The 22,112-nt window shown below is 40.5% G+C and overlaps 1 protein-coding gene across 2 annotated transcripts in view; it reads left to right on the top strand.

The window, feature by feature from the left end:
- Window positions 1-15,799, top strand: part of PTCH1 (patched 1) — a 66,347-nt gene extending 50,548 nt beyond the window's left edge. Inside the window, exons 17-24 of one of the 2 annotated variants that reach the window (XM_082074482.1) lie at window positions 126-309; window positions 1,804-2,084; window positions 3,616-3,753; window positions 7,013-7,155; window positions 10,095-10,194; window positions 11,608-11,862; window positions 12,929-13,457; window positions 15,121-15,799. In XM_082074482.1, coding sequence (XP_081930608.1) covers window positions 126-309; window positions 1,804-2,084; window positions 3,616-3,753; window positions 7,013-7,155; window positions 10,095-10,194; window positions 11,608-11,862; window positions 12,929-13,456 — 1,629 coding nt within the window. In that variant the 3' untranslated portion in view covers window position 13,457; window positions 15,121-15,799. Of the gene's footprint in view, window positions 1-125; window positions 310-1,803; window positions 2,085-3,615; window positions 3,754-7,012; window positions 7,156-10,094; window positions 10,195-11,607; window positions 11,863-12,928; window positions 13,458-15,120 lie in introns of those variants that run through there. The other variant, XM_082074483.1, reaches the window with a different exon arrangement.
- Window positions 15,800-22,112: the final 6,313 nt, after the last annotated feature.

Genomic DNA, 22,112 nt, shown 5'->3' with positions numbered 1-22,112 from the left:
TACTCTTTTGCTTTTCCTGTCCTCTATGTGTTGTGTCTCCAGGCCCTTTGTCAAAGGCTTTGCAGCAAGAGCCCCAAAAGCAGCTCTCATCTGAAAGGCTTCTAATTTTTTTTTTCATTTTGCAGTTGACCAAACAGCGTCTGGTGGATGCGGATGGAATCATTAACCCAAATGCTTTCTACATCTACCTGACAGCCTGGGTTAGCAATGACCCTGTGGCCTATGCTGCCTCGCAAGCCAACATCCGGCCCCACCGCCCAGAGTGGGTCCACGACAAAGCAGACTACATGCCAGAAACAAGGCTGAGAAGTAAGTAGTGTTTCATCTTAATGTCTTATAGTTTATGTAAGTGCCCCCGCTCCTTCCTTCAAGAGCTAGTAACTCTGTAGTTGGCTGATGCTGCACAGGGCTCAGAAGCGTAAACAGGACAATATATTGTGTTACCGTGTAGTCTTAGGAGACCCATGCACCATTGCAAATGTGGCACCACTGCAGGGTTTTATCACGTTGAAAAATGAGGTTTATAACCATTTAAAGTTACAAGAAGCATTGTTTTTTAGTGTCACCTGATAGTTCTGTCTGTGAGAGAAACCTGCAGATTGCATGAAATTCCTACCGGTGATTCTGAAATTTCATCCCTGAGATTATATCACTCTTATCCTCAATTCTTAAGAGATTTTTATCAAGGTAGCCGATAGACTGAGCTACCAACACTGATATGGTACTACAGGTATTTAGGTAGAGGAACAGTCCCATTCCATGTCATTCACTGTTTTCTTGAGCAACAATGCCAGTTTGCATTGTGTTGCTTCAGCTTTCAATTTATTGGGAGGATTGCTAGTTGGACACCAGTAGGGAAGGGGAGAGTGCATATAGGGGAGGACTGGTGTGGGATTGGGTAACCAGCTAGCCGTGCTTCAGTGTATCCGAACCCTAGAGCTTTGTGGCAGTCAGCCAAGTCTTGTCTTAATGAAAATTTATGGTTGAGATTATAATAGGGCAAATCATGTTTAGCAAGTCAACTGAATGACCCTGCAGGGTCTGGAACACACAACGGCAGTAACAAAATGCTAGTTGTGGAGGCTTTTTTTTTTTCCCTTGTCATACAGTAGACTTAGCACTACACTCAAAAAGAAGTATGGAGACTGTTCGCTTGTCAAATTATTAAAGGATAAAAAGTTCCGTATTTCCTCAGTAAACCGTTACTTTCATGGTAGGTTTTTTCCCAGTCTTTTGCATCAGTAACAGAACATGGATTTCTGAATCTGACTTTCAAAACATTCAAGGGAAATCTTAAAGACCAACCAGCTTAATTGAGCTTAATTCTTGTCTAGTTTTGTGTCTGTGGACCTCAGTTAGTCTTAGGAAAATTACCTTTGATTTCAAAGGAACTGCACTTGCATAAAAGAAGAGCATTTGGATAAACAGTTTAAGATTATGTGGTCCACTTTATATTGCAGTTAGGGATTTTGGCCAGATATTCAGTAAAAACACTGTAGCACTGTTGATGGTTAAATACATATATTGAAATATATCTGTTAAATTATAAAGAATTGCTTGGGGACTTGATATAGACTGTGTTCATGCTATTGCACTGCATGATAAAATACAGCAATCTCCTGTATTGCTTCAGCTCTCAATTTATTGGGAAGTTTTTAAAATGTCACTTGTTCCAGGGAAGTGAAATTTAAATTCAACACCTTTAAGCATTTTGCTGTGGAGAACGAAGTGTTCTGTTAATTGTGTACCTTCTGTGTATCTTCTTGCTGAACACATATTTTAATGCTGCTGTCCTCTTCCTAGTTCCAGCTGCTGAGCCCATTGAATACGCTCAGTTCCCTTTCTACCTCAACGGATTGCGTGAAACTTCTGACTTTGTGGAGGCTATTGAGAAAGTGAGAGCTATCTGTAGTAACTACACCAGCCTGGGCATCGCCAGCTACCCAAATGGTTACCCATTTCTGTTTTGGGAGCAGTACATTGGGCTTCGTCACTGGCTCCTCTTATCCATTAGCGTGGTTTTGGCTTGCACGTTTCTGGTGTGTGCCCTCTTCCTCCTAAACCCCTGGACGGCTGGGATCATTGTAAGTTTATTATAAGGGTCTTTGTTGAAGTCAAATTCCTTTCAGCATAGCTCTTGCTGTAGTCGGGAAGGTTTTGTTTATGTCTGGGCCTCTGGTGGAGTATATATATTGCATCATTCATTATATATTTATTCAACTTGAAGGGGTAGAGTTCATGCTAAAGGTACAAACCTTAATAACCTTAATCCTTTGGCCACCTTTTTTGCAGCTTTAAAGGTTTCTTATAAAGGTACATAAACTTTTGCCTTTGCTCAGATGCACACTAACATGAAAAATAAAGGCACAGAGGAAAAACTAAGAGCTTTATTAAATATTAAAGTTATTTCTAATTATTTATTCCTTCTCCCCTTTTATCAGACATAGTTATTTTTCAAGGCAGTTGCTTGTGACTAACTCGCCTGTAAATTTTCCCACTGATTTCTGAATGCAGTCTTTCTGTAAAAACTGAAATGGTTAGGTTGTACACTGTGGAAAGAGTGTAACTGAGTGATTGAGGAGAAAGAGTCATAAAATTATAAACTGAAGAGAATACTCCTCCATGCTTTCTGCAAGGCACCATAAGCCTCTCAATAAACATTCAAGTTAAACTGAATGATGATCTTCCTATGTTTAAATTCCGTAAGCTATCGTATGGTTTATAAAATGCCAGAAGTAGAAAAGCGTAAAACAGTTACTAGTTTTTGTAATGTACGTTTATACGACAGGTATGTTAAAAGGTAAATGTTTAGTCTAGAATATTTTTCATAGCACTTAATCAAGCAATTTATGTTATTACTCTTGATTCATTAGCTTATAAAATCATTTATTGTAGTGCATACTTTTTTCCCCTTGGAAAAGGCGTTTATTTTCAGAGTCCATCATTGCCTTTATAAGTATGTCTATCTTTTTTTCCTGCTTGGCTTTAGCAACTTTTAAAGTTTACTCTACAGGTTTCCTCCCCTCCCTTTTCTTCAAGTTTTTTTTGCACGGTACATGAAAGAAGAATAAAAGCTTTCTGTTAGATTTAACTGTTCACTTTGTCTATGTGAATCTCTCCAAGTATCTTAAAAGCTCAGAGCCCCTCTGTAACCTGAGACTCATCAGCTGATTATGGCATTCACTTTCTTCTGGGCTTTAAACCTACTCAGAAGTCATCCTCGTTTATTGCCATTCTGCAAAAACAATTTCAACACAGGTAGTTGGTAGTTACTTTTTCTGGAAGGATTGCTTGAGAAAAAGGTGAAGGAGAGAATAAATGTTTTGGGCGGTATCCATGATAAGGAAGAATAAAGTGTTTTTCAGGTCACTGATAAATTGTAACCAATAAAAAATTGATGCTTGGCCTGTTAACTGGTTCTTAAGAGTATCATTTAAAGTATTTTTTTAGCAAGTCATTGCCATTCAGCAGAATGAAACAAGGAAAAGCGCCTTGTCTTTGGGAATATAGGATGGCTTTGAGTATGCTTTATAGTCACCATGTTGTTTTGAAATATCTTTCTCTTCTTTTGCCTGGAGTATAAGAAGTTGCTAACAGCTGTTTGAAATCATCTAGGTGGTGGTGCTGGCTCTGATGACTGTGGAGCTGTTTGGTATGATGGGTCTAATTGGAATAAAGCTGAGTGCAGTGCCTGTGGTTATCCTGATTGCTTCTGTTGGCATCGGCGTGGAATTCACTGTTCATGTTGCTTTGGTACGTAAAATCGGAAGCATTTTCAAAATATTTTAAAATAAAATGGTGGTGATGATAGGACTGTGAATCCTTGCTTAGTCTTCTAAGTCATTGGCATGATTCTCAAAAGGGAATTGATCACAGTTTTGTGTGTGTTTCAGTTTGTCCTGACAGACTGGAGTTCCTAGTTATTGAGTCAGTCTCCAAGGAGATGCGAGGGGATACATTACCTGTGGTATCTAGTTGTCAGAGTGATGCAAATATAAAGACAAAGCAGAGCTCTTAATGCACCTTACTTCAGTCCAGATGCTCCTGGTCTTTGTCTGCAGCCTCACTGTTGTTGCCTCAGTGCTATGTAGCTGTTGTTCTCTCTTGCATGTAGGTTCTGTATCTTGTGGAAGAGAAGCCTTTAAAGGTGATATTCAAAATCACATGTGCTGTCATTTGATCTCTCTGGACCACTAAAATTTGAATGTATTTGGATTAATTTTCCACTTGAAAAATCTGCACCTTCTTTTCAGATCCCATCAGCTATTAATAATGGGCACAAACATGCAGTCTGTAGGAAAATAGTTTTCTGATGTGAGGTGGGGGAGCAGAAAGGGGAAAAGTATGTTTTGTATAAAGGTTTTCAACATTTTAAACGTTAAGTGTCTAAATCTAGAGTGCACCTGCTTTCCCAGATTTGTCATCCTCATGTGCAAAAATGCATAGAAATGAGTGTGCTTGCAAGGGAGCATGTTTGGGTGTTCAAGGTAGGCAAAACTCAGCCTGCTTTATTTGGAGACAAAGAACAGGCTGAAGGGCCATTTTTCTGTGTTGACATTTGACAGTGTCAGCACTCATCTTGTCAACATTTTACACATTCAACATAAGTAATTTTCCTCTAGGACTATTCTTATTGATATTTCAGAATAGTTTAATAATATTCATGTATTTGAATTCTATTGTATTAAAAAGTAGGAAAGGATGAGTGGTTAATACAATTTCATGGAGGAAGTGCTTGTAGTCTACTATAATCTCAAGTATACTAGTACTGTAGCAATCCAAAAAGAACTGAAGTTAGGGGGCTGTAAAGTGGTGGGGAGATTGGATGGGAATGCAACAGGCCTTGTAGACTCAGAAGGAGACTGGTAGGCTGCTAAGAGGATCTGGTGACAGTGAAAAACAGAGGATAACTATGAGGGAACTTAGCGCACTGGAGATGGCCGAATACTGGGACCATGTTGTACAGAGTTGGGACAGGGTGGAAAGAATAATTTTAAGAAAAAAAGTAGGGGTTGTAGGGTGAGGTTAAAGAGGAGCAACTGGATCTCTGGAGCTGTGACATCTTTTTTTCTGCTACTAATATGAATAAATAGTTAGGCTTTTGGTGCTAAACCTGTTCGCTAGGATTAGCAGTAGTTTGGGAAGTGTCAGGAAATAATGGTGTACATGAGGAAGAAAGAAATGACAGTTTCTTCAAATTGAAGAACCAAACAGAAGAAATTGCAATAAAAAAGGACAGAGCACTTGGCTCTAAATGGGACTTTATATGTAAAGTAGAAGTCACCTGTGGCTGAAGGTAAAATGACTAGCAAATGGAAAACTTCATTTTTTCAAACACAGGCTTTAAATAAAGGAATGCCTAGTAGACCTCAGATGATAGCAGCAGCACTAACCTTCACAGAACTTCCTGCATATAAACAGTCAAACCAGTGTTGCATAAACAAAAAAGGCAATGCTGGAACTGTTGATACAGAACTTAATTGGACTTGTTTAAGAGTGGTTCACAATCCACTTGTGGCTCAGTTCTGTGCTATCACTTGTGAATTGTGACCTCATTTTTTGATTTTTGCAAATAAATTCTGAATTGACACTAGGCTCTTGTATTATGCATCCTTTAATTACACACATATACATAAGTTTATATAACTTGCAAATATGTTTGTCGATCAGGTCTCATAGCTCCCATTCATGCGAGTCATCTCATTGACAGCTGCCTTTACCTTGTAGGGGATTCTTTATCCATCTATGTTTATGAGAATGTAAAATGTCCTGGATATGTTCATTTTCGGTAGATGACTTTTAATCCAACACAGAGGATTAATAGTACATGGTTTCATTACCTACAGAAGTGAGGGCTGGGAATTTCACTCCATAGGTACCCATTTTTGGTCTGCTTGTGCTGCTACATAACCTTTTAATGTGTTGGCTGATTTTACCCCCCGATCTGACAGATAAGTGAAAATATGACCCTAGAGAGGAGAGACATTCCAGGACCAAGAGGAAGATAGCTGCTTGAACTCAAATCTTAATAGGCAGTAGAGAATTCACCAAAGAGAGCCCTTATAAATCACAGGAAGAATATCAGCTATGTTCTTATAATCTTAAATTGTTAAGTGGTGTACAGAGAAGACAAATCCATATGAAACAACAGCATTTGAGTGTTCTTGGTGCAGCTTGTTTACTAATGAGTTGGAGCAAGGAGGACAATTCACTAATATTGTTGCTCAGGCACTACCATGTTCAGCATCATTCCTGAGGCAACTCTGTATGTGTAGGCTTGGTAGTTTTGAAGTAGTAGAAGCTGCAAAACAATTTTGAGTGAAACAGAAGTGTTTCAGTCTAGTATTACTCCATACCAGTCCTGTTGAGTATGCTAACAAACTTCCATCAGTTGGGTGCTTACTGTGTGTAACATCTGATCGTCTGGAGCTTCATACCAGTGAGAAGAAATGTACTGTATCAATGGACAATTCCATGTACAGGGACAAAGGGACCTGATGTGCCAATGAACCATGGGTGTCACTGTGTACCCAAACTGAGGCTACCATTGCCTGGTCTGTGACAAGTGCATGTGAAAGCCTCCATCAGTACTGGCTGGTATTACAGCAAACTTTTCATGATAGTCATGGAAACCATGGCCCCACAAGAGTGAGAGGAATAGCCCTATAATTTTGACACCTGAAGTGCTTTAACCATGAAATGAATTCTTTGAAGGTGGACATAAGCAAATCTGAAGACAAAAGCCTACTCATACAAGCAGGCATTGTTTCCAAAATCACTTGTATGGTCTGACTCTGTAATCAGTGCCTGCTCTGGCTGTGCGACTTCAGCAGCAGGTTTGTGGTATGGCTGCAGAATCAGGCCTTCTCTTGAAGATTAGCCAGCTATAGAGATACTTTCATAAACTACAGTTTGAAGTAAAAAACTGGTGGAAAACTGTGTATGCTATGAGAGAGACTATTTGGAAGGTTGTATGCAGCTGTCTAGTGAAATGCATTTCATTGTTTTACAGGCATTTTTAACTGCCATAGGAGACAGGAACCATAGGGCTGTCCTTGCACTGGAACACATGTTTGCACCAGTGCTGGATGGGGCTGTGTCCACTCTGCTTGGAGTGTTAATGCTCGCAGGATCGGAGTTTGATTTTATTGTCAGGTAAAGCATTTGTGTGTGTCTTGATTTTCTTTCTAACATGAAAATAAGTATGCTTTTAATTTTTAGTCACTTCAGTGTATCTGTCATTTTACTACTATGCATGGTGTGTCAAGCATGTTTACGTCATGGTCCTGCTTTCCCTCTGTTTTATTAACTCCTTGTTACATGCTAGGTGCAGTAATGTTTCCATTGCTGGCGTTAGAATCTGTTCCAGGAAAATCTGAGACCCAGCATGAAAGAACACAAAAGTGGCCCTCTTTAGCAAAGTTTGCTAATTCTGGGTTTGGTTCAATTCAAAGCCTCTAGTATTGTCTGGTATTAGCTGCATTTGACCTTTAGCCTTCAGGTCCTCCAGATGTCTTCTATGCACAACAATTTTTGTGTAAAGGACACAGGAACTCACAAACACGCTGCAACTGCGCTGCAAGTGACTCTCTCTGAGCCCTCTCCTTCTATTCGTTACATGAGGTTTACAGCAATGTGTAACAGGGAGAGGGAAAAAAAAATCCCTGTTTGGGAGCTGGGGAACCATAAGTATGAACACAGAACTTCATATTAAAATTTTGTAAAGCAAAGCCTGAAGGCCCTTCTGTTCAGAACTCCACAGGCAGACTCTTTCTTGTGAATGTAATTAAGAATGTGAATTCATCAAGTATGAGAGGAAAGTAAGTTTTTAGTTGAGAGGAATTTGAGAAGTGCAGTGAAACAGATTCTATTCTATTCCAAACAACCTGTGGAGCTCTGCAAAAAGGCTGATCTTAGAAGTAACACAGGTTCTTTGTGGCAAACATGCATTAAAAAAAAAATCCAAGCCATAAAATGGAACTGAGGTAGAACTGGGCCAAATAAAAATGTTCTGAAAGATGACTTAACTACTTAGGTAGGCATAAGCTGGATAGATAACTAGAGTTAGCTGACGTGCATTTGACAATAAGAACAACAAAATGTCAGAGGCAGGAACTGAGAGAGTGGTTGCTACATCTCATCAAGATTTGTTGTTTATGTATGTAAGAGATTTGAACAAAGCAGGCAGCTGCAGTTAGACCTCATGAAACCTACAGATATTACATGCCCTGAAATAGAACTTGTATTTTTTCCCAAGTCAATATTTTTTACTTTATTGTTGTTGAAGAAATGAGGTAGAATTATTCTTTTAGTACCAGATCTTGTAAGACTTGGAACACTTTGACATATAGATTACTTATACATATAACCTAAATTTATAGGAGTACATTTGGTGTGCTACTTTCCTACTTAACAGATGAGATTTTGGCAAGCATGTTTTTGTGTCATAGCAAATGGAAGATTGTAGCAGCCCTCCACACCAAATTTGGATTGGATGTTCTCTCAGTTTATAAAACGAACTTTTAAACTTATGTTATTTTACTTTTTTTTGGCCATCGGTTTCTCATTTGCTAGCATAATCTGACTTTAGTTTGCCTTGTTTAAAAAGAAAATAAAATAAACTATGGGAGCCTTAGCATTGTTATAGTGGGTGAAGAAGATCCCAAACTTCCGGAAAGCGATAGATTAGTCCAACAATGTGGAAGATTAAGTAAATTAACAGACATTGTATACACCAAGTGGTCATAGCTATAATCCTCCTGTTTATCCTAGCGTTAGATGGATGAGATGTAAATGTTTTTAATGCCTGTTGTTGATCTCTGTCCCAATATAAAGTTCTGGTGGTTTATGTTAGTAAGTAGATTGGCTTACTGATTTTTGCTAATGCAGATCAGAAATTCCCGAATGTTTACAACAGCAGGATATTTGCAGTTTTACAGGAGTCTGATATATTTGATCAGATGTGAAAACAGCGAGGCAGTAAAGTTTGTTGCCAGCTAGACAATGTAATCAGCAGACCCATTAGGAGCAAACTTGCCCTCCGTTCTTCTCCTTTGCCTTCTCCTCTAGGAATTTACCAAGTCTGAGTCCTTGAAATTGTTAGTTACAATGCAGCCTTAAGTTTAGTCTGAGCCCCAGCTGTGCCGAATACCAACTAGCAAGGCTTTCCTTTTACTGACAGGTTTACCTTGGTATTCATGAAGGATCCCAGACCTTAGCCCTCGGTGGTGGGAAAGGACAACCACTTGTGCACTTTCCTCTTCTTCCATAGTGCTTCAGCCTTTATGTTTGAATTGGCTGACGCAAAACAAGAGTATTCAGAGATGCTAAATTGTTCAACAAAAGATTAGCCTGCAATGCAGCTCTGCCATTGTGGAGTGCTCTTACTCAGTACAATGCTGAAGCTTGCTATAGAATGGGCAGCATTTTCTTTGCAGAAAGCAGGTTCCTGTGTTGTAAAAAGGTTGCGATTCGAGCTGTTTGGTAAAACTGCAACTCACAGAATTCTAGGCGGAAAGTTGTGGTTAATGAACAGCAAGGGAAACCCTTACCTGATACACTGGAGATTTAATTAGAGATTCTGCTGTAAGATGCAGAAGCATTTCACAGTGGATTAGCTGCTGGGAGAAGAGGGCTTCTTTTCCTCCTAGGCTAAATTGTTTAAATTCTACACCCTTCACTTCATTTGTTTGCTTCTGCTGGGTTTTCACTAATGGGGGCCCCTTTTCATTGTATTTGTGCTTTCAATCCATTCAGCTATTCACTGCACATTCCATATTTTTGTGTTTGTGTAACACATTCATAGATAACATTACATGCTTCCAGATTCTGGGAAATTAACAAATGTAATTTTTTTATTCCCTTTATCAACTAACACTTTGGGTTGTGGAATGTAGCTTCTCTAATTCACAAGGTAAAAACCCCTATATCTATATATGGAAAGTGATATATTTATTTGGTACTATGTTAGTAATATTTTAGATCTGTTTTAGTATATGTATTATTTTAACGTATTTAGGAGTATTTTGTAATCCCTTATTTATAACAATATTTGTGGCTATTCTCTCTCCCAAACCTCTTAAATGGCACTTCAGGTATTTCTTTGCTGTTCTGGCAATCTTAACCATTCTGGGAGTTCTCAATGGATTGGTGCTGCTTCCTGTTCTTCTTTCATTCTTTGGACCGTACCCCGAGGTCAGTAAAATTAATGGTGAACAGAAGAAATAATGCTATCTCTGCACCCTGCTCCACCCCACTCCCCCACTCTCTCCCCCCGCCCCAGTCACCTCCCTTTTTTAGAAGCTGTTTATGTTTTAAATTCCCCTGGATTTTTTTAGTTTTTAAGTTTCTTGCTCTGGGTGGGGCTTTTTTCTTCTTTATTAAATGTGCTATCATATAGTTGATATTCTTCTGCTTATATTTTTAAAGTGTTTTTATAAGTATTGTTTTAGAGGCTGCAGTCAGCAAACCCAATACAAGTGTAGGGTTTTTTATGCTTTTAAAAGCATAATGTAATATGCAGACTAATCTGTAAAATAAGGATTTCCCCCAATATTTCACAAAAGGCGGTTCATTTTGCACACATTCCTTCTTCTTTCCTACCTCACTGCCTCTTTTGCTTTCCTCAAAATATTGAACTGAGCAGACCACCAGGAAGGCCTGCGTGGACCAACATACACCAGTGGTGGTCCACAGACCATGCCTTGATAACCATGACCGGTCTGCCAGGAGGTCCCCCCTGGCCAGTTGCCCTTCCGTGCAGCGTGCTCTTGGCCCAAGCAACATTTTTGATGGGTGGAAAGCTTCACTTTGATGTTGATGACTTTACAGTATAAAGCCAAAATCCAGCGAAAAAGGATTCACAGATACCAAATTTGTATTTGGTTGATGATTATTCATTACCTACTCTGTAGTTAACAAAATTACTGTGTTACGTAGGGCTATCTTTATCACATATTAGTACAATCAGTTTGCAGTGCTTCTTGTTTGTATATGTGTGTGTGTTTACAAGAATAAAACACAAGGTACATATACAGCACTAGTAATATTTCAGAAGTATTTATTTTTTAGTATTAGTAAAATAGTTTTGACCAGTGTGTCATGTTTATATTTCTAACAGTATACATGTCACGTCCTGTAATCAAACAATATATTTGTGCATGTTATTACCACATATGTCACTGTTATGTGTGTGTTCATCTCTCGTTGCAAATAGACACTGTACCATACTATACATACACATTTGTGGTGATTTTATGAAATCGCTGTTAATGTACACTGAAGGAGGATGGAAGTCCACGTACTGTTTTTATATTTTTAAGTGCAAGTGCATGCACACATGTGCACACACACATACATGGACTTCCTGAGACAGTGATACCCAGAAGAATCTGTGTAATTCTGTTTACATGCATGTGCACAGATGGAGATCCTGTCTCTCTTTCTTTCCTTAATTTTTTCAGTTCAGTATAAATCTTCATCAGAAAACTGATGCTAAGGTCCTTGTGGTGTGGGAGGGTGCATTTGGCAGAAGAGCATCAATCTCAAGCACTAATGATTAAAAGGCTAATGCTAATTGAAAGTTATTGAATGCATTGTTTTTATCAGGTTTCTCCAGCCAATGGACGAAACAGATTGCCCACACCATCTCCTGAGCCGCCGCCCAGCATCGTGAGGTTTGCACTGCCGCCTGGGCACACAAATAATGGCTCAGATTCCTCTGATTCAGAGTACAGCTCTCAAACCACAGTGTCGGGCATCAGTGAAGAGCTTCATCAGTATGAGGCCACCCAAGGCTCTGGGGCACCAGTTCATCAAGTTATAGTGGAAGCCACTGAGAATCCTGTCTTTGCGAGATCCACTGTAAGTAGCTCATATATTGACCACCAGGAGAGCAAGAAGAGTGTTTGGGTTTTTTAAATTCAGATCTCTTTATTTTTGTGGAAAGCTTTTCCATATTTCTGGCTGGTAATGCTTTGTGACTTTGTGCCAAAACTTGTAAGCAGGGAGTGAAGGCTTTCCTCATCCTCTCCTTTAGAATCAAGTTGGGGCTAAAATGATGGTATGAAAGCAGAGGTCTTTGGCATGTGTAATTGCTATTACATCATATTGACATCAGCCACAAGAGAGAGCTCTCGGTCTGTTTGCTGACTGTTCTCAGAGATCAGGGTGAGATTAAAAGAACTCTTCCACACAACTTCTTGTGGTTCACCATCTTGTATGCCTCACTCTGACAGCTTATTTTGGGGAAAGAGATTCATAGAGCCAGAAGAGAAGCTTCAGGGTTGTACCAAATCTTGGGCCTGTTGCATCTTGCTACTGGGTTGGCATAACTGCGATTTCAAAGGAAAGTGAAAAAGCTCTGTCTCCTACCCCTGCTGATGCTGCATGCTGAGCTGCAATGCGGATCTGTTTTTGTTCAGCAGAGGCCTAGAAATAGGTACAAGCACAGCCACATTTGAAGTTGGTCACGGTTTGTTGACTGATGTGGCCGCTGCGCTTCACGCTTTTTACAGAAATCAGAAAACAGATTCCTACAGACTATACAAACTACCCTACTAACATCCTGTCTATGAACCCTGCATGGAATAGAGCTTTTTGCAACTGCCTGTAATTCTGCTTGTTGAACGAGTTAAGATCAAGTGCTTGTTACCCATCCCTTTGAAAAGAGGGACCAGTGTGTAGGAATTTTACAATAATGTTTTCAGCTGTCATCCTGTGTTTTTCTGAGGGCATGCTTTCCAGGTTTTAATAACTTCAGATAACAACTATCTGAAAAAAGCAAATATTACCAGACTCCAGAACATTACCTTTGTGAAGTTAGAGCCAGGACAGCATTATTATAATTGTTCTCAGCATAAAATATAAGCGAGCATATTATTTGTTTGCCTCACTTTGTGAGAGGCATAACCATACGTCTCTCTTTCAGGTGGTTCAGCCAGAGACAAGGTATCAGTCAACTCCCAGATCACAGCTGAATCCAGAGTCTGGCACACAGCAGGCGTCGCGTCAGGGCAGACAACCCAAACGGGAAGCAAGGGAAGGTGTGCGGCCACCTCCTTATCGCCCTCGCAGGGACGCTTTTGAAATTTCTACTGAAGGGCATTCAGGACCCAGCAATAGGGATCGCTTGGGCCACAGGGCACGTTCTCACAACGTGAGAAGCCCGGCGTTCGGTGCCGCGGGTGCCACAGGACCAGCATATTGCCAGCCCATCACTACTGTGACTGCCTCAGCTTCAGTGACTGTTGCTGTCCACCCTGCTGTGCACAGCCACAGCTCTCGGGGAGGGAGCTTTCCATCCTACGAGGGATACCATGAAGCTGACCATGGGCCATTTGAGGACCCCCACGTGCCTTTTAATGTGAGATGTGAAAGAAGAAATTCTAAAGTAGAAGTTATAGAACTGCAAGATGTTGAATGTGAGGAAAGGATACCTGGCAACAGCTCACAGTAAGGTAGGTCCTCTCCTGTAAGCTGCAAGCCTTGCCTGTGCCAGGCAATGCTGTGATTGAAAGAAATACGAAAGAAAAAATTTGTCTGACGTACCTTTCCGTCAGATCATCTTAAATCTGCTGACTATGAATATAGTGCATTTTGCACTAGAAATCAGGTTGGATAAGATAGTACTTTCCAGCGCTGAAAAGTTACGGTGGGTTCAGACATTAACTACTTCCAAGAGCCTTGCTAAGTGGGTAAGTACCTGGTACAATCCCAGCTTATCAGATGAGGAAAATGAAGCAGAGATGTTGTGTAACAGCTTCAAAGCTGTGCAACTACATTTATTTTTGATAGTCCTGTCTTCTGTTCCTTGAATCAGCCACATTCTAAGACATCGTGCAGAATGACGTTGCCTAGGGGAGTGTAAAATTGCCAGGTACTTTGAGTTGTACTGTCTTGAATAAAACTCTGTGAAAGAACTTGAAGGCATAGTGAGGACTGAATGCCTCTGGACGACAGGCCGAGTGAGAGGTGGCAAGGTCTCACCATTCCTAGTGTACTGCTGCGTGGTGGAGTGTCCACTGCGCTTTTGGGCCTTTCAGAGACGCACCCAGGGAACTCATGCACTGAAGGAGTCCTTAAGCCAATCTCTCCCTTGTCAGGGGCAGCTGCAGTGGCTGTTGCAGATCTGTGCAGGGTAGAGCTGACCTAGCAGGGGAACTCTTGTCAGACTTGATACCTAAATCATTGTCTGTCTTCAGGCTGGTGAGGGAAGGTTACAGGAAACCGTGCTCTTTAGAGCAGACGGGATATTTTAGCAGATGTTTGGGGAAGAATAAAGCTGTTTGTTTGCTTGAAAATTTTCTGTTAAATTTATAGGGAATACAGTGAAGGGGAGCAACTAGTTGAGATTTTACTCTGATAGCTTTTGGGGGCTTGTGCCTGAAAAAACATTTCTCACTATTCTAAAGGTTTTTCTCTTTTTGAGGAAAAGAGGAAGTGTTAAAACAGTTACTTAGCTGTGGATCCTTGTTTTCTGCCTTTGCTTTTCAGACCTTTTCAGTGAACAGACACTTGTTTGATCAGAGCAAACACTTTTATTGTGCTTGTAGAACTATTTTAGATGTATGCATGCACATGCAGCTTCACACACACACACACACACACACACACAGACAGAGTTTTGATGGAAGTTTTTGGATGACTCATAATGAAATTGCCTTCCAGTTTATAAAAAGTCTCTCCAAACATCTCAAAGTGCAAATAGACATCAATGCCTTCAGCCTCGCAGTCTAGAAACATGGCAAGTAGTACTATCCTCAGAGTAGGGAAGTACTGGTGCTTGGCTTTTTCAAGCTGAACTGCACGGTGATAGGAGATTCTTTACTGTGTGCACAGTTCGATATATAGTATTTCTCCTTGAAGTGTTCATTGGTTTTGACTGAAATCGTTGCAGGAATCTAAAGCTGGAATCTCAGAAATTAAAGCATCCACATTTTTTTATTTGGTATCAGTATTTCTTTACTGCAAAATTTATGACTTAGGTGAAAGCAGAGCCCATGTTTCCTGACTCTGAACTGTAGCCACAAGAATCATGAAATGAGTTTTGGATTAACTCGATTTGTTTGTTTTTTTGAACTTTAATGAATGTTTGTTTTCCTTCTTTCTTTATTTCTAAAGGGTAATAACTGAAGCAAAGAAGAGGCCAAAGATGGAAAACTGTATTTCCAGAACTGCTTGAAGAGAAGAACTGCTTGAAGTTGTAGAAAAGGACATGCTGCATCAGGACAACAGTTCTCTGTTACTGTAACCTATTGTATTATTTTGTTAAATATTTCTTTACGTATTTAAAAGATGTACACATATGTAATATACAAATGAACAATGTAAAGTAGTATAATCTGGAGTCGTTTGCCTCTGGGCAATAGAATGGGGACAATATTGTGTGCGCTTTGTACTTTTTGTACATTGATCTCTGTGCCACAACTAAGCTTAATCTAGTTCTAAATTTCAGCATAAGTTGCTGCTGCTTAAATATTGTATAATTTACCTGTATAATTCTATGCAAATATTGCTTATGTAATAGGGTTTTTTTAAAGGTACGTGTCTGTTTAAAATATTTTAAATTTGCATATCACAACCCTGTGGTAGTATGAAATGTTACTGTTAACTTTCAAACACGCTATGCGTGATAATTTTAAAAATAAGCAGATATGAAGAAAAGCAAGTTAATCTGGGAGGCTTAAATAGATTTAGCTCTGTGCAGGTTTTGTTTTGCTGTGTGTATCCATGTGTGCATCTGGAAGCGTGCATGCTTTTGTCTGTATGTTCTTGGTGTACTGTAGTTTCTCTTTTACTGTATGGTAACACTTGGTGGGCTTAGAAACCCACTGATGCTGACGTGAGTCTGGCTTTCCCTGTTAGTAGGCACTAGTGAAAACTGTGTTGGTGTTTACCAACGTATACCATAGACTGCCATCATCAAAGGCCCAACTAAAGTAGAAGACAGGGAGTCAGGGTTTGGGATTGTGGTTCAGTTTCCCACACTCTTAATGACTTGGTTCACATGACTTGGGTCAAGTCGCTTGAGAGCCCCTGCCTCAGTTTCTCATTCCATAAAATGGGTACCATTACACTTACCTACCTCCCAGGAATGTTGTGAGGCTTAATTACTGTTTGTATAGTGCTTTGGTTTTTTTTTTTTTTTGCAAAAGGTGCCAGGTAAGTGCAAACACTATAACCATTACTTTTTCACTTCCAAAGGTGCTGGATATTGAGAGGTGCTGGTGGTTATAGAAATTCAATGAGCATATGCCTGTTTTGGTGTTGATACTGTTTAACGATGAGTGGCATTAGAAGCTGGGTAATTGAGCTGTTTAAAGGTGAGCCACAGCTCAGCATTGAAAGCAGTATCTTTGGTCTCATTATTTTCATGGCAGGAAGGAAGTTAATAGTGATAAAATTCAAATGGAAGGATAAAAAAATTCTGTTTTCACTTTTAAAATATAAATGGCTTTCTGATTGGTCCAGGACTGTAATGACAGATATGGCCTGGGGTGTCTTTTCTCTGTTGTTTGTATTTTCCCATGCTGCATTGGCACTTTTATTTAAAACAGCTAAACTGGGATCTCTTTGCGAAACTAATTTAGCTTTTTGTATTATTATTTTTAAACTAAAGGGGATTGTTGCAGGTGAAGGGTCTGAAAAAAACACTACAATCTGTATTCCAGTTGTAAACAAACCCTAAGAAAGGAGAACCTTAATTTAAAGTAATGGAACAAAAGTTTTTATTATCTCTGCCTTCTTCTTTCTTCATCTTTTTTCTGCCCTTCTCCAAGCTGTTTTTTTAGAGCAGGTAGATGTTCAGTCATGTATTCAGAGCCAAACAAACACAACCAATATTCAGTTTCTAAACACAGTATTGTTGGGGATTTTCTTTAACTATAATGCCTGAACAGCAGTGGCCAATTCTTTGATGGGAAAGTGTTTTTCTCCAGTGGCTTCAGGGAGTCTATCTTTGCCCACAGACCTTGCCAGCATAATGAATGGGGATAATTAGAATGCACAAATTTCCATGCCTTTTTTGCTCACTTGAAAACACTTTGATATGAGGCACTTGTTTACAGATCTCCAATGTGAACGCTCAAAGAGCAGGTGGCGAGAGCCTGGTGTCATTCCCGTGACACATGAGCTACTGTTCCGGTGCACACGAAGGGTTAATGTCGCAGCTGCCCACTGGTCCAGTTCACTGTCTGACATGAAAACTCTTAATGACAAAAAGGCGAGGGGCCCCGATTCAGCACTAGCAGCGTAGTGACCTCTGATCGTACGCAGTCTGCAGCAGAACCGTATGATCCTAATTGGGAGCTCCCTCCAGCTGCCGAGCGTGTGCGCGCTCCTGCCAGAGGTCGGTGGGGCTCCCACCGACACCTCCGCCACCACCCCTGCGGCTGCCTCGCTCCCTCCTCTTCCTCGGGAGGGACGAGGGGGCCAGGGCAGCCGCCGTGCCTCCCACCTGCCCCTGCCCGAGTCCTCCTGCCTGCTCCTGTGTGGGTGAGCTGTCTGCTGCTTCGTGCACAACGGGGACCTTCGTCTCCCACAGTCACATTGGCAAGGGGAGAACTCGGTGGCTGGCAACATTTGTTTTGTTTTGGTTTTTAACTTTTTTAATCATGGGTGATATTTATATTTTTGTATCATAAGAATGTTTTCTTACAGTATTTGTCATGCCAGTTTATAACAAACAAGATGCAGGGATTTTATTTCTATTGGAAACACTATTACAGCTATGTTTTTACTGTTTAATGGATTTTTATTTGTATAGAGTGCTTACTAATGTTAAATAGGAAAGAGTATATAACATTTACATTAAGGACTCGTCATAGCTTTTAGTGTAAGGAGTTAAAAGGAAAAAATATTCAAACTGGGTCTCATTGCCTGCCTGTTTGGGTAGGAGTGGGTTTGTGTCATTCCAGTTACAAAGATAAAATTATGCCATATAATTTATTTATATGAAAATTTATTTTTGTAGTGTACATAGTAGTCATCAAGTCTTTTGACAGAAGTATATTTTTAAAGAGTTTATATGTAATGATGATACCATTATGTTTTGGAACACTGCTGAGATACAATTACGGTGCACACTTTTCCTTGTAAACCCCTGGCAGAAAAGAAAGTGTTTAACAGTGTTAAGAGAGAAAGAGAGTGTGACTATTCATACAATTCTGAACTGTGTTTTAGTTACCATTTGTGATCTAATGTGGTTCTCATTTTAAACTTTGAATGGAAATTGTACAAACTCTCTAAATATTAATGTTCAAACACTGATAGAAATTCTAACATGAATAAAAAAATATTATAACTTACTGGCTACAGTTTTGGTTGTTTATAGAATGCTGCTTCATGGTCAGCTGTGCAGGTACAACCACACAATCATGCTGATTTGGAGCATGAATTTCATGTATGTGGGATGTTTTGGAGATTCAGATTTTGGAGCAGGAGCCACTTGTAAAGTCCTGTTTAAATTGTAATATGCTGGTGCTTTTGTCTGTTGATTCTGTTGCCAATGCCCTTGTTATGTCTCAGGTGATAGGTTTAGGACTGGATTATACGTTTCGTTCTCGCTCTGAAGGAAGCATTTTGTGTAGACATTTAGCCCTTGGATAAAGCAGTTTATGTACAGGTTATTTCTGCTTAGAAATGGAAACTTCGCCTTTTTCCATCTTTGTGGTTGCTCCCTAAATTGGATTAGAGAAATAGTCTCTCTTTTTTCCCCACTTTGTGGAACAAAAAGCAGATAAATGTGGTGTTATGAAAACGACAGCGCTCCCTAAGAAGGGAGACTCTTGACAAAACTCCTTCTGAGGAGAGTGGCAGCACCTGCAAACCGGGACACAGGTCCCCTTGTCCCACCAAGCGGGGTGAAGGTTCCAGGTAGCAACATCTGCCTGAAGTCACCTGCATCGTAAACCTCCACGCGGTTTGTCCTGTGCAAACAGCCCCTGCTGAGCATCCACCAAGGCGCCACAGAGCCAACAATCCTTTACTTCAGCCTATAACCCTTAGGTGATTTTTTTTCATGAGGCTTCTAAATTTCTCAATAAATAAAAAGCCCAAACATGTCTTGGGGTAATTTATAATTCAGCTTCTGCTTTTTGTGGTCAGAGGAAATACAACTTTGATGTTTTCTGGAAGTTTAACCAGCAAATAGGAAAACACAGTTAAAGGACTTGAGCTGCAGAACTCCTGTGTGTGGTGTTTCTTGCTGCTGAAAGTGTTCTCCTTCAGATCCTCAGGACTCACCAGGCTCAGTCAGGTGGTAGATCTGGCCTTTCTGGGCTACAGCCCATGAGAACAGCGGCCACTGAAGTCCTGCATTAGCTCAACTCGCTGGCTTTGCCTCTTGCATCCCCGCCATTCATGCGAGCAGCTCCATTCACAGCACTGGAAACCACATGAATAAACCAACACATTCTGCCAGTCAGAACACAGGATTTTTCTTCAAAAATTCAATTTTACATCAATGGTAGCTATTTACCTTATATTACTTGTCATGTTCAGATTTCTTATAAATGGCTCTTCTTGCTGTCAGTTGTATTAACTCCAGGTAAGACATTAATCAGATTTTTGTCAGAGATCGGCCCTGTTTATTCAGGCCTTAAGTAAACATGTGGCCAAATTTTTGTTGGCATAATGCATGTATTTAACAGCTTCAGGAATGCTGGATGCTGCTAAACTGCAGCAGCACTGATGTATGAACAGGTGTTTCATTTTTGTTAACTTTCACTCCCAATGAGCATCTGAGACACCGACTGTTTATATCTGAAAACCACCGTTGCCAAATTGTAATTACTTTTAATGGCTGCTGCAAGTAATGAGAACAATTACTACTTCCCTACTCCATTTAATCATTCTTGCCCTTTTTGTTGCAGACATGTTGAACCTTACTGCCAGAACAGTATGCATGCCAGGAAACTGCACTACCCAGACTGAGTGGCTTAAAAAAATACATGCCCAGTTTAACTTTACATGGTTAATTGCAGCTAATTAAACACAAAAATGAAGCAGTACTCTGAGGGAAAAAAAAAAAAAAGTTTAATGAATTATCCTGGTACATTTGGTGCTGCAGAAACCATTCTCCCTCTGGATAGGCAAAGGAAATCTCTCCCTGAGATTTTTGTCTGTCCAGTGGCATCTAGACCACTCACCACCCTACAGTAGCTTTTCTCAGGAACATTTCCACCCTCGTTTGAACAGTCATAACTATATGTGTCACTAGTGCTTCTGCTGCCATGGCAGCAATACCCACTTGCCACTGCCGTTGGGTAAAGCTGCTATGGAGAAAACTGTTATCTCCCTTGAATTAGTGAAAGTGCTATAACACAGCTTGCCCTAAGAAGCACTGAGCACAAGGCAGCATGGATTTTAATTTGTTTTGCTAATCAGAGCATCCTCCCAGGCTGTTTTCCAGGCTTAACTCAAGCTGCTACTTAGGAGTTGCTGGATCTTTTGAGCCAGCTACTTTAGGACGTCACGTTCACACGGTGCAGATACAGCAGAGCACAAAAACCCCATGGCTTTTCTGTCTGGTCTTTCCACCCCTTGAACCTCAGGCCCTTGCAGCAGGTCTGACTTCGCAGGTCCCTGGTTGCCTAGAGGCTCCACAGCTGTGAAACCTGCTGGGGAGCGGGGCTGTGAGCCCTGGCGGGCAGGAAGGGGACGGGCTGGAAGCTGCTTCCCAGGCAAGGGAGGGTCTGCCTGGGCTCAAGAGGAAGGGCTGGGAAGCAGGGGCTAGGCTTCATTCATGGGTGAGTGAATTAGGCGGGTTTCCTGATCTCTGGAGGGGGAAAGACCACTGAAGTGTTTGAAAAGTGATTTACGGCAGCAGCGAGGGGCCCTGGATGCTCTGGAAGAGGGAGAGCTCCACCATCTGATTTGGGAGAGGCAGGATGGTGTGGCAAATGTATTTCAAAGCCGCCATAAGACTGATTTTTCTGTTACAGGTTGTGTCCAGTTTAACAACCGTGGATTTTTTGTTCCGAAGTTTACATTGGGAAATAGACTTGTAGGGAGGAATCTCTGGCTAGCCTTTTGAAGGAGAGGGGAAGGAAAAGGAATGAAACAAGAGTTATTTGGTAACTAGAAAGGACTCGAAGGGTGTTATCATGCTTTTTTCCAGCTTTTGTTACTCTGACAAAGAGAAATTTTTCCTCTTTCTCTCCCTCGCGACAGATGTTGTGTCTTTCCCAGAAGACAAGAGGTTGCACCTCCCTGGTCTGGCAGATCTTGGCAGGGCTTTTAAGCCAGGAGCCTCCTTTAGGAGAGCCTGTCAGCACGGAGCGCTGCTCCCGCACCGCGCTGGCTTTATTGGAGGTATGTGTGACTCTGTGAGCCTTTGGGATGCCTGGATTTAAACTACTGATCTTGAGGTTAAAATGCCATTTTCCCTTTCCTATTTACCAAACATGTAACCCATCCGTAATTTCAGTTCACGTCTCTGAGCCAAAAGCGTTATTTCTTCTCATTAAACAAGGGACCAGATATTTTAGTCATCGTTAAGACTAACAAAGGTAAAATATTTGAGTACGTTATTTCAGCAGAATAATTGGAGGAAATAGGAAACTCATAACTTCCACCCCAAATAACTAGCTTTTGCTCTAGGAGAATTCAAACCCTCCTTCACTATATTGCTTCCCAGTTATGCAAGCATTTTAAGTGGGCTATTTATTTTAACTTAATAGCATTTACTTTGGTAGCCAATATAAGAGGCTTCTACACCATTTTGCAACATTTTAGAAGACTAACAGCTTCAACTTTAAATGGTTGGAAAGACCAGCAATATGTTGTGGTTTTTTTTAAAAATAGTAATTTAAAAAACTGTATCACACACCTTAGTGGAGCACTTATGCAAATTGTCAGATGACATCTAAAAGTGTTGCAAATGAGTGGAATGTACCTCACTCAAAAGAGAAAAGCAGCAATATGTTTTATTGAGGTAACAGCTAAAACTCTTCAGTTTGGAGTTAGCAGAATAGAGCTCTTGACCTGGCAAAAGCGGGATGGAGCCTCTTTCTTTTCACTCTTGTCTTCTCAAAATTTGCAAAAAATTGAACAAAGTTCCTCTGAAACTGAATAAATGGAACAAAAGTATCCATCATATAAGTTCTGTGAAT

This window comes from Streptopelia decaocto (assembly GCF_964273445.1).
Source record: "Streptopelia decaocto genome assembly, chromosome: Z".
Taxonomy (NCBI): domain Eukaryota; kingdom Metazoa; phylum Chordata; class Aves; order Columbiformes; family Columbidae; genus Streptopelia; species Streptopelia decaocto.
This window is presented reverse-complemented; position numbering and strand designations above follow the sequence as displayed.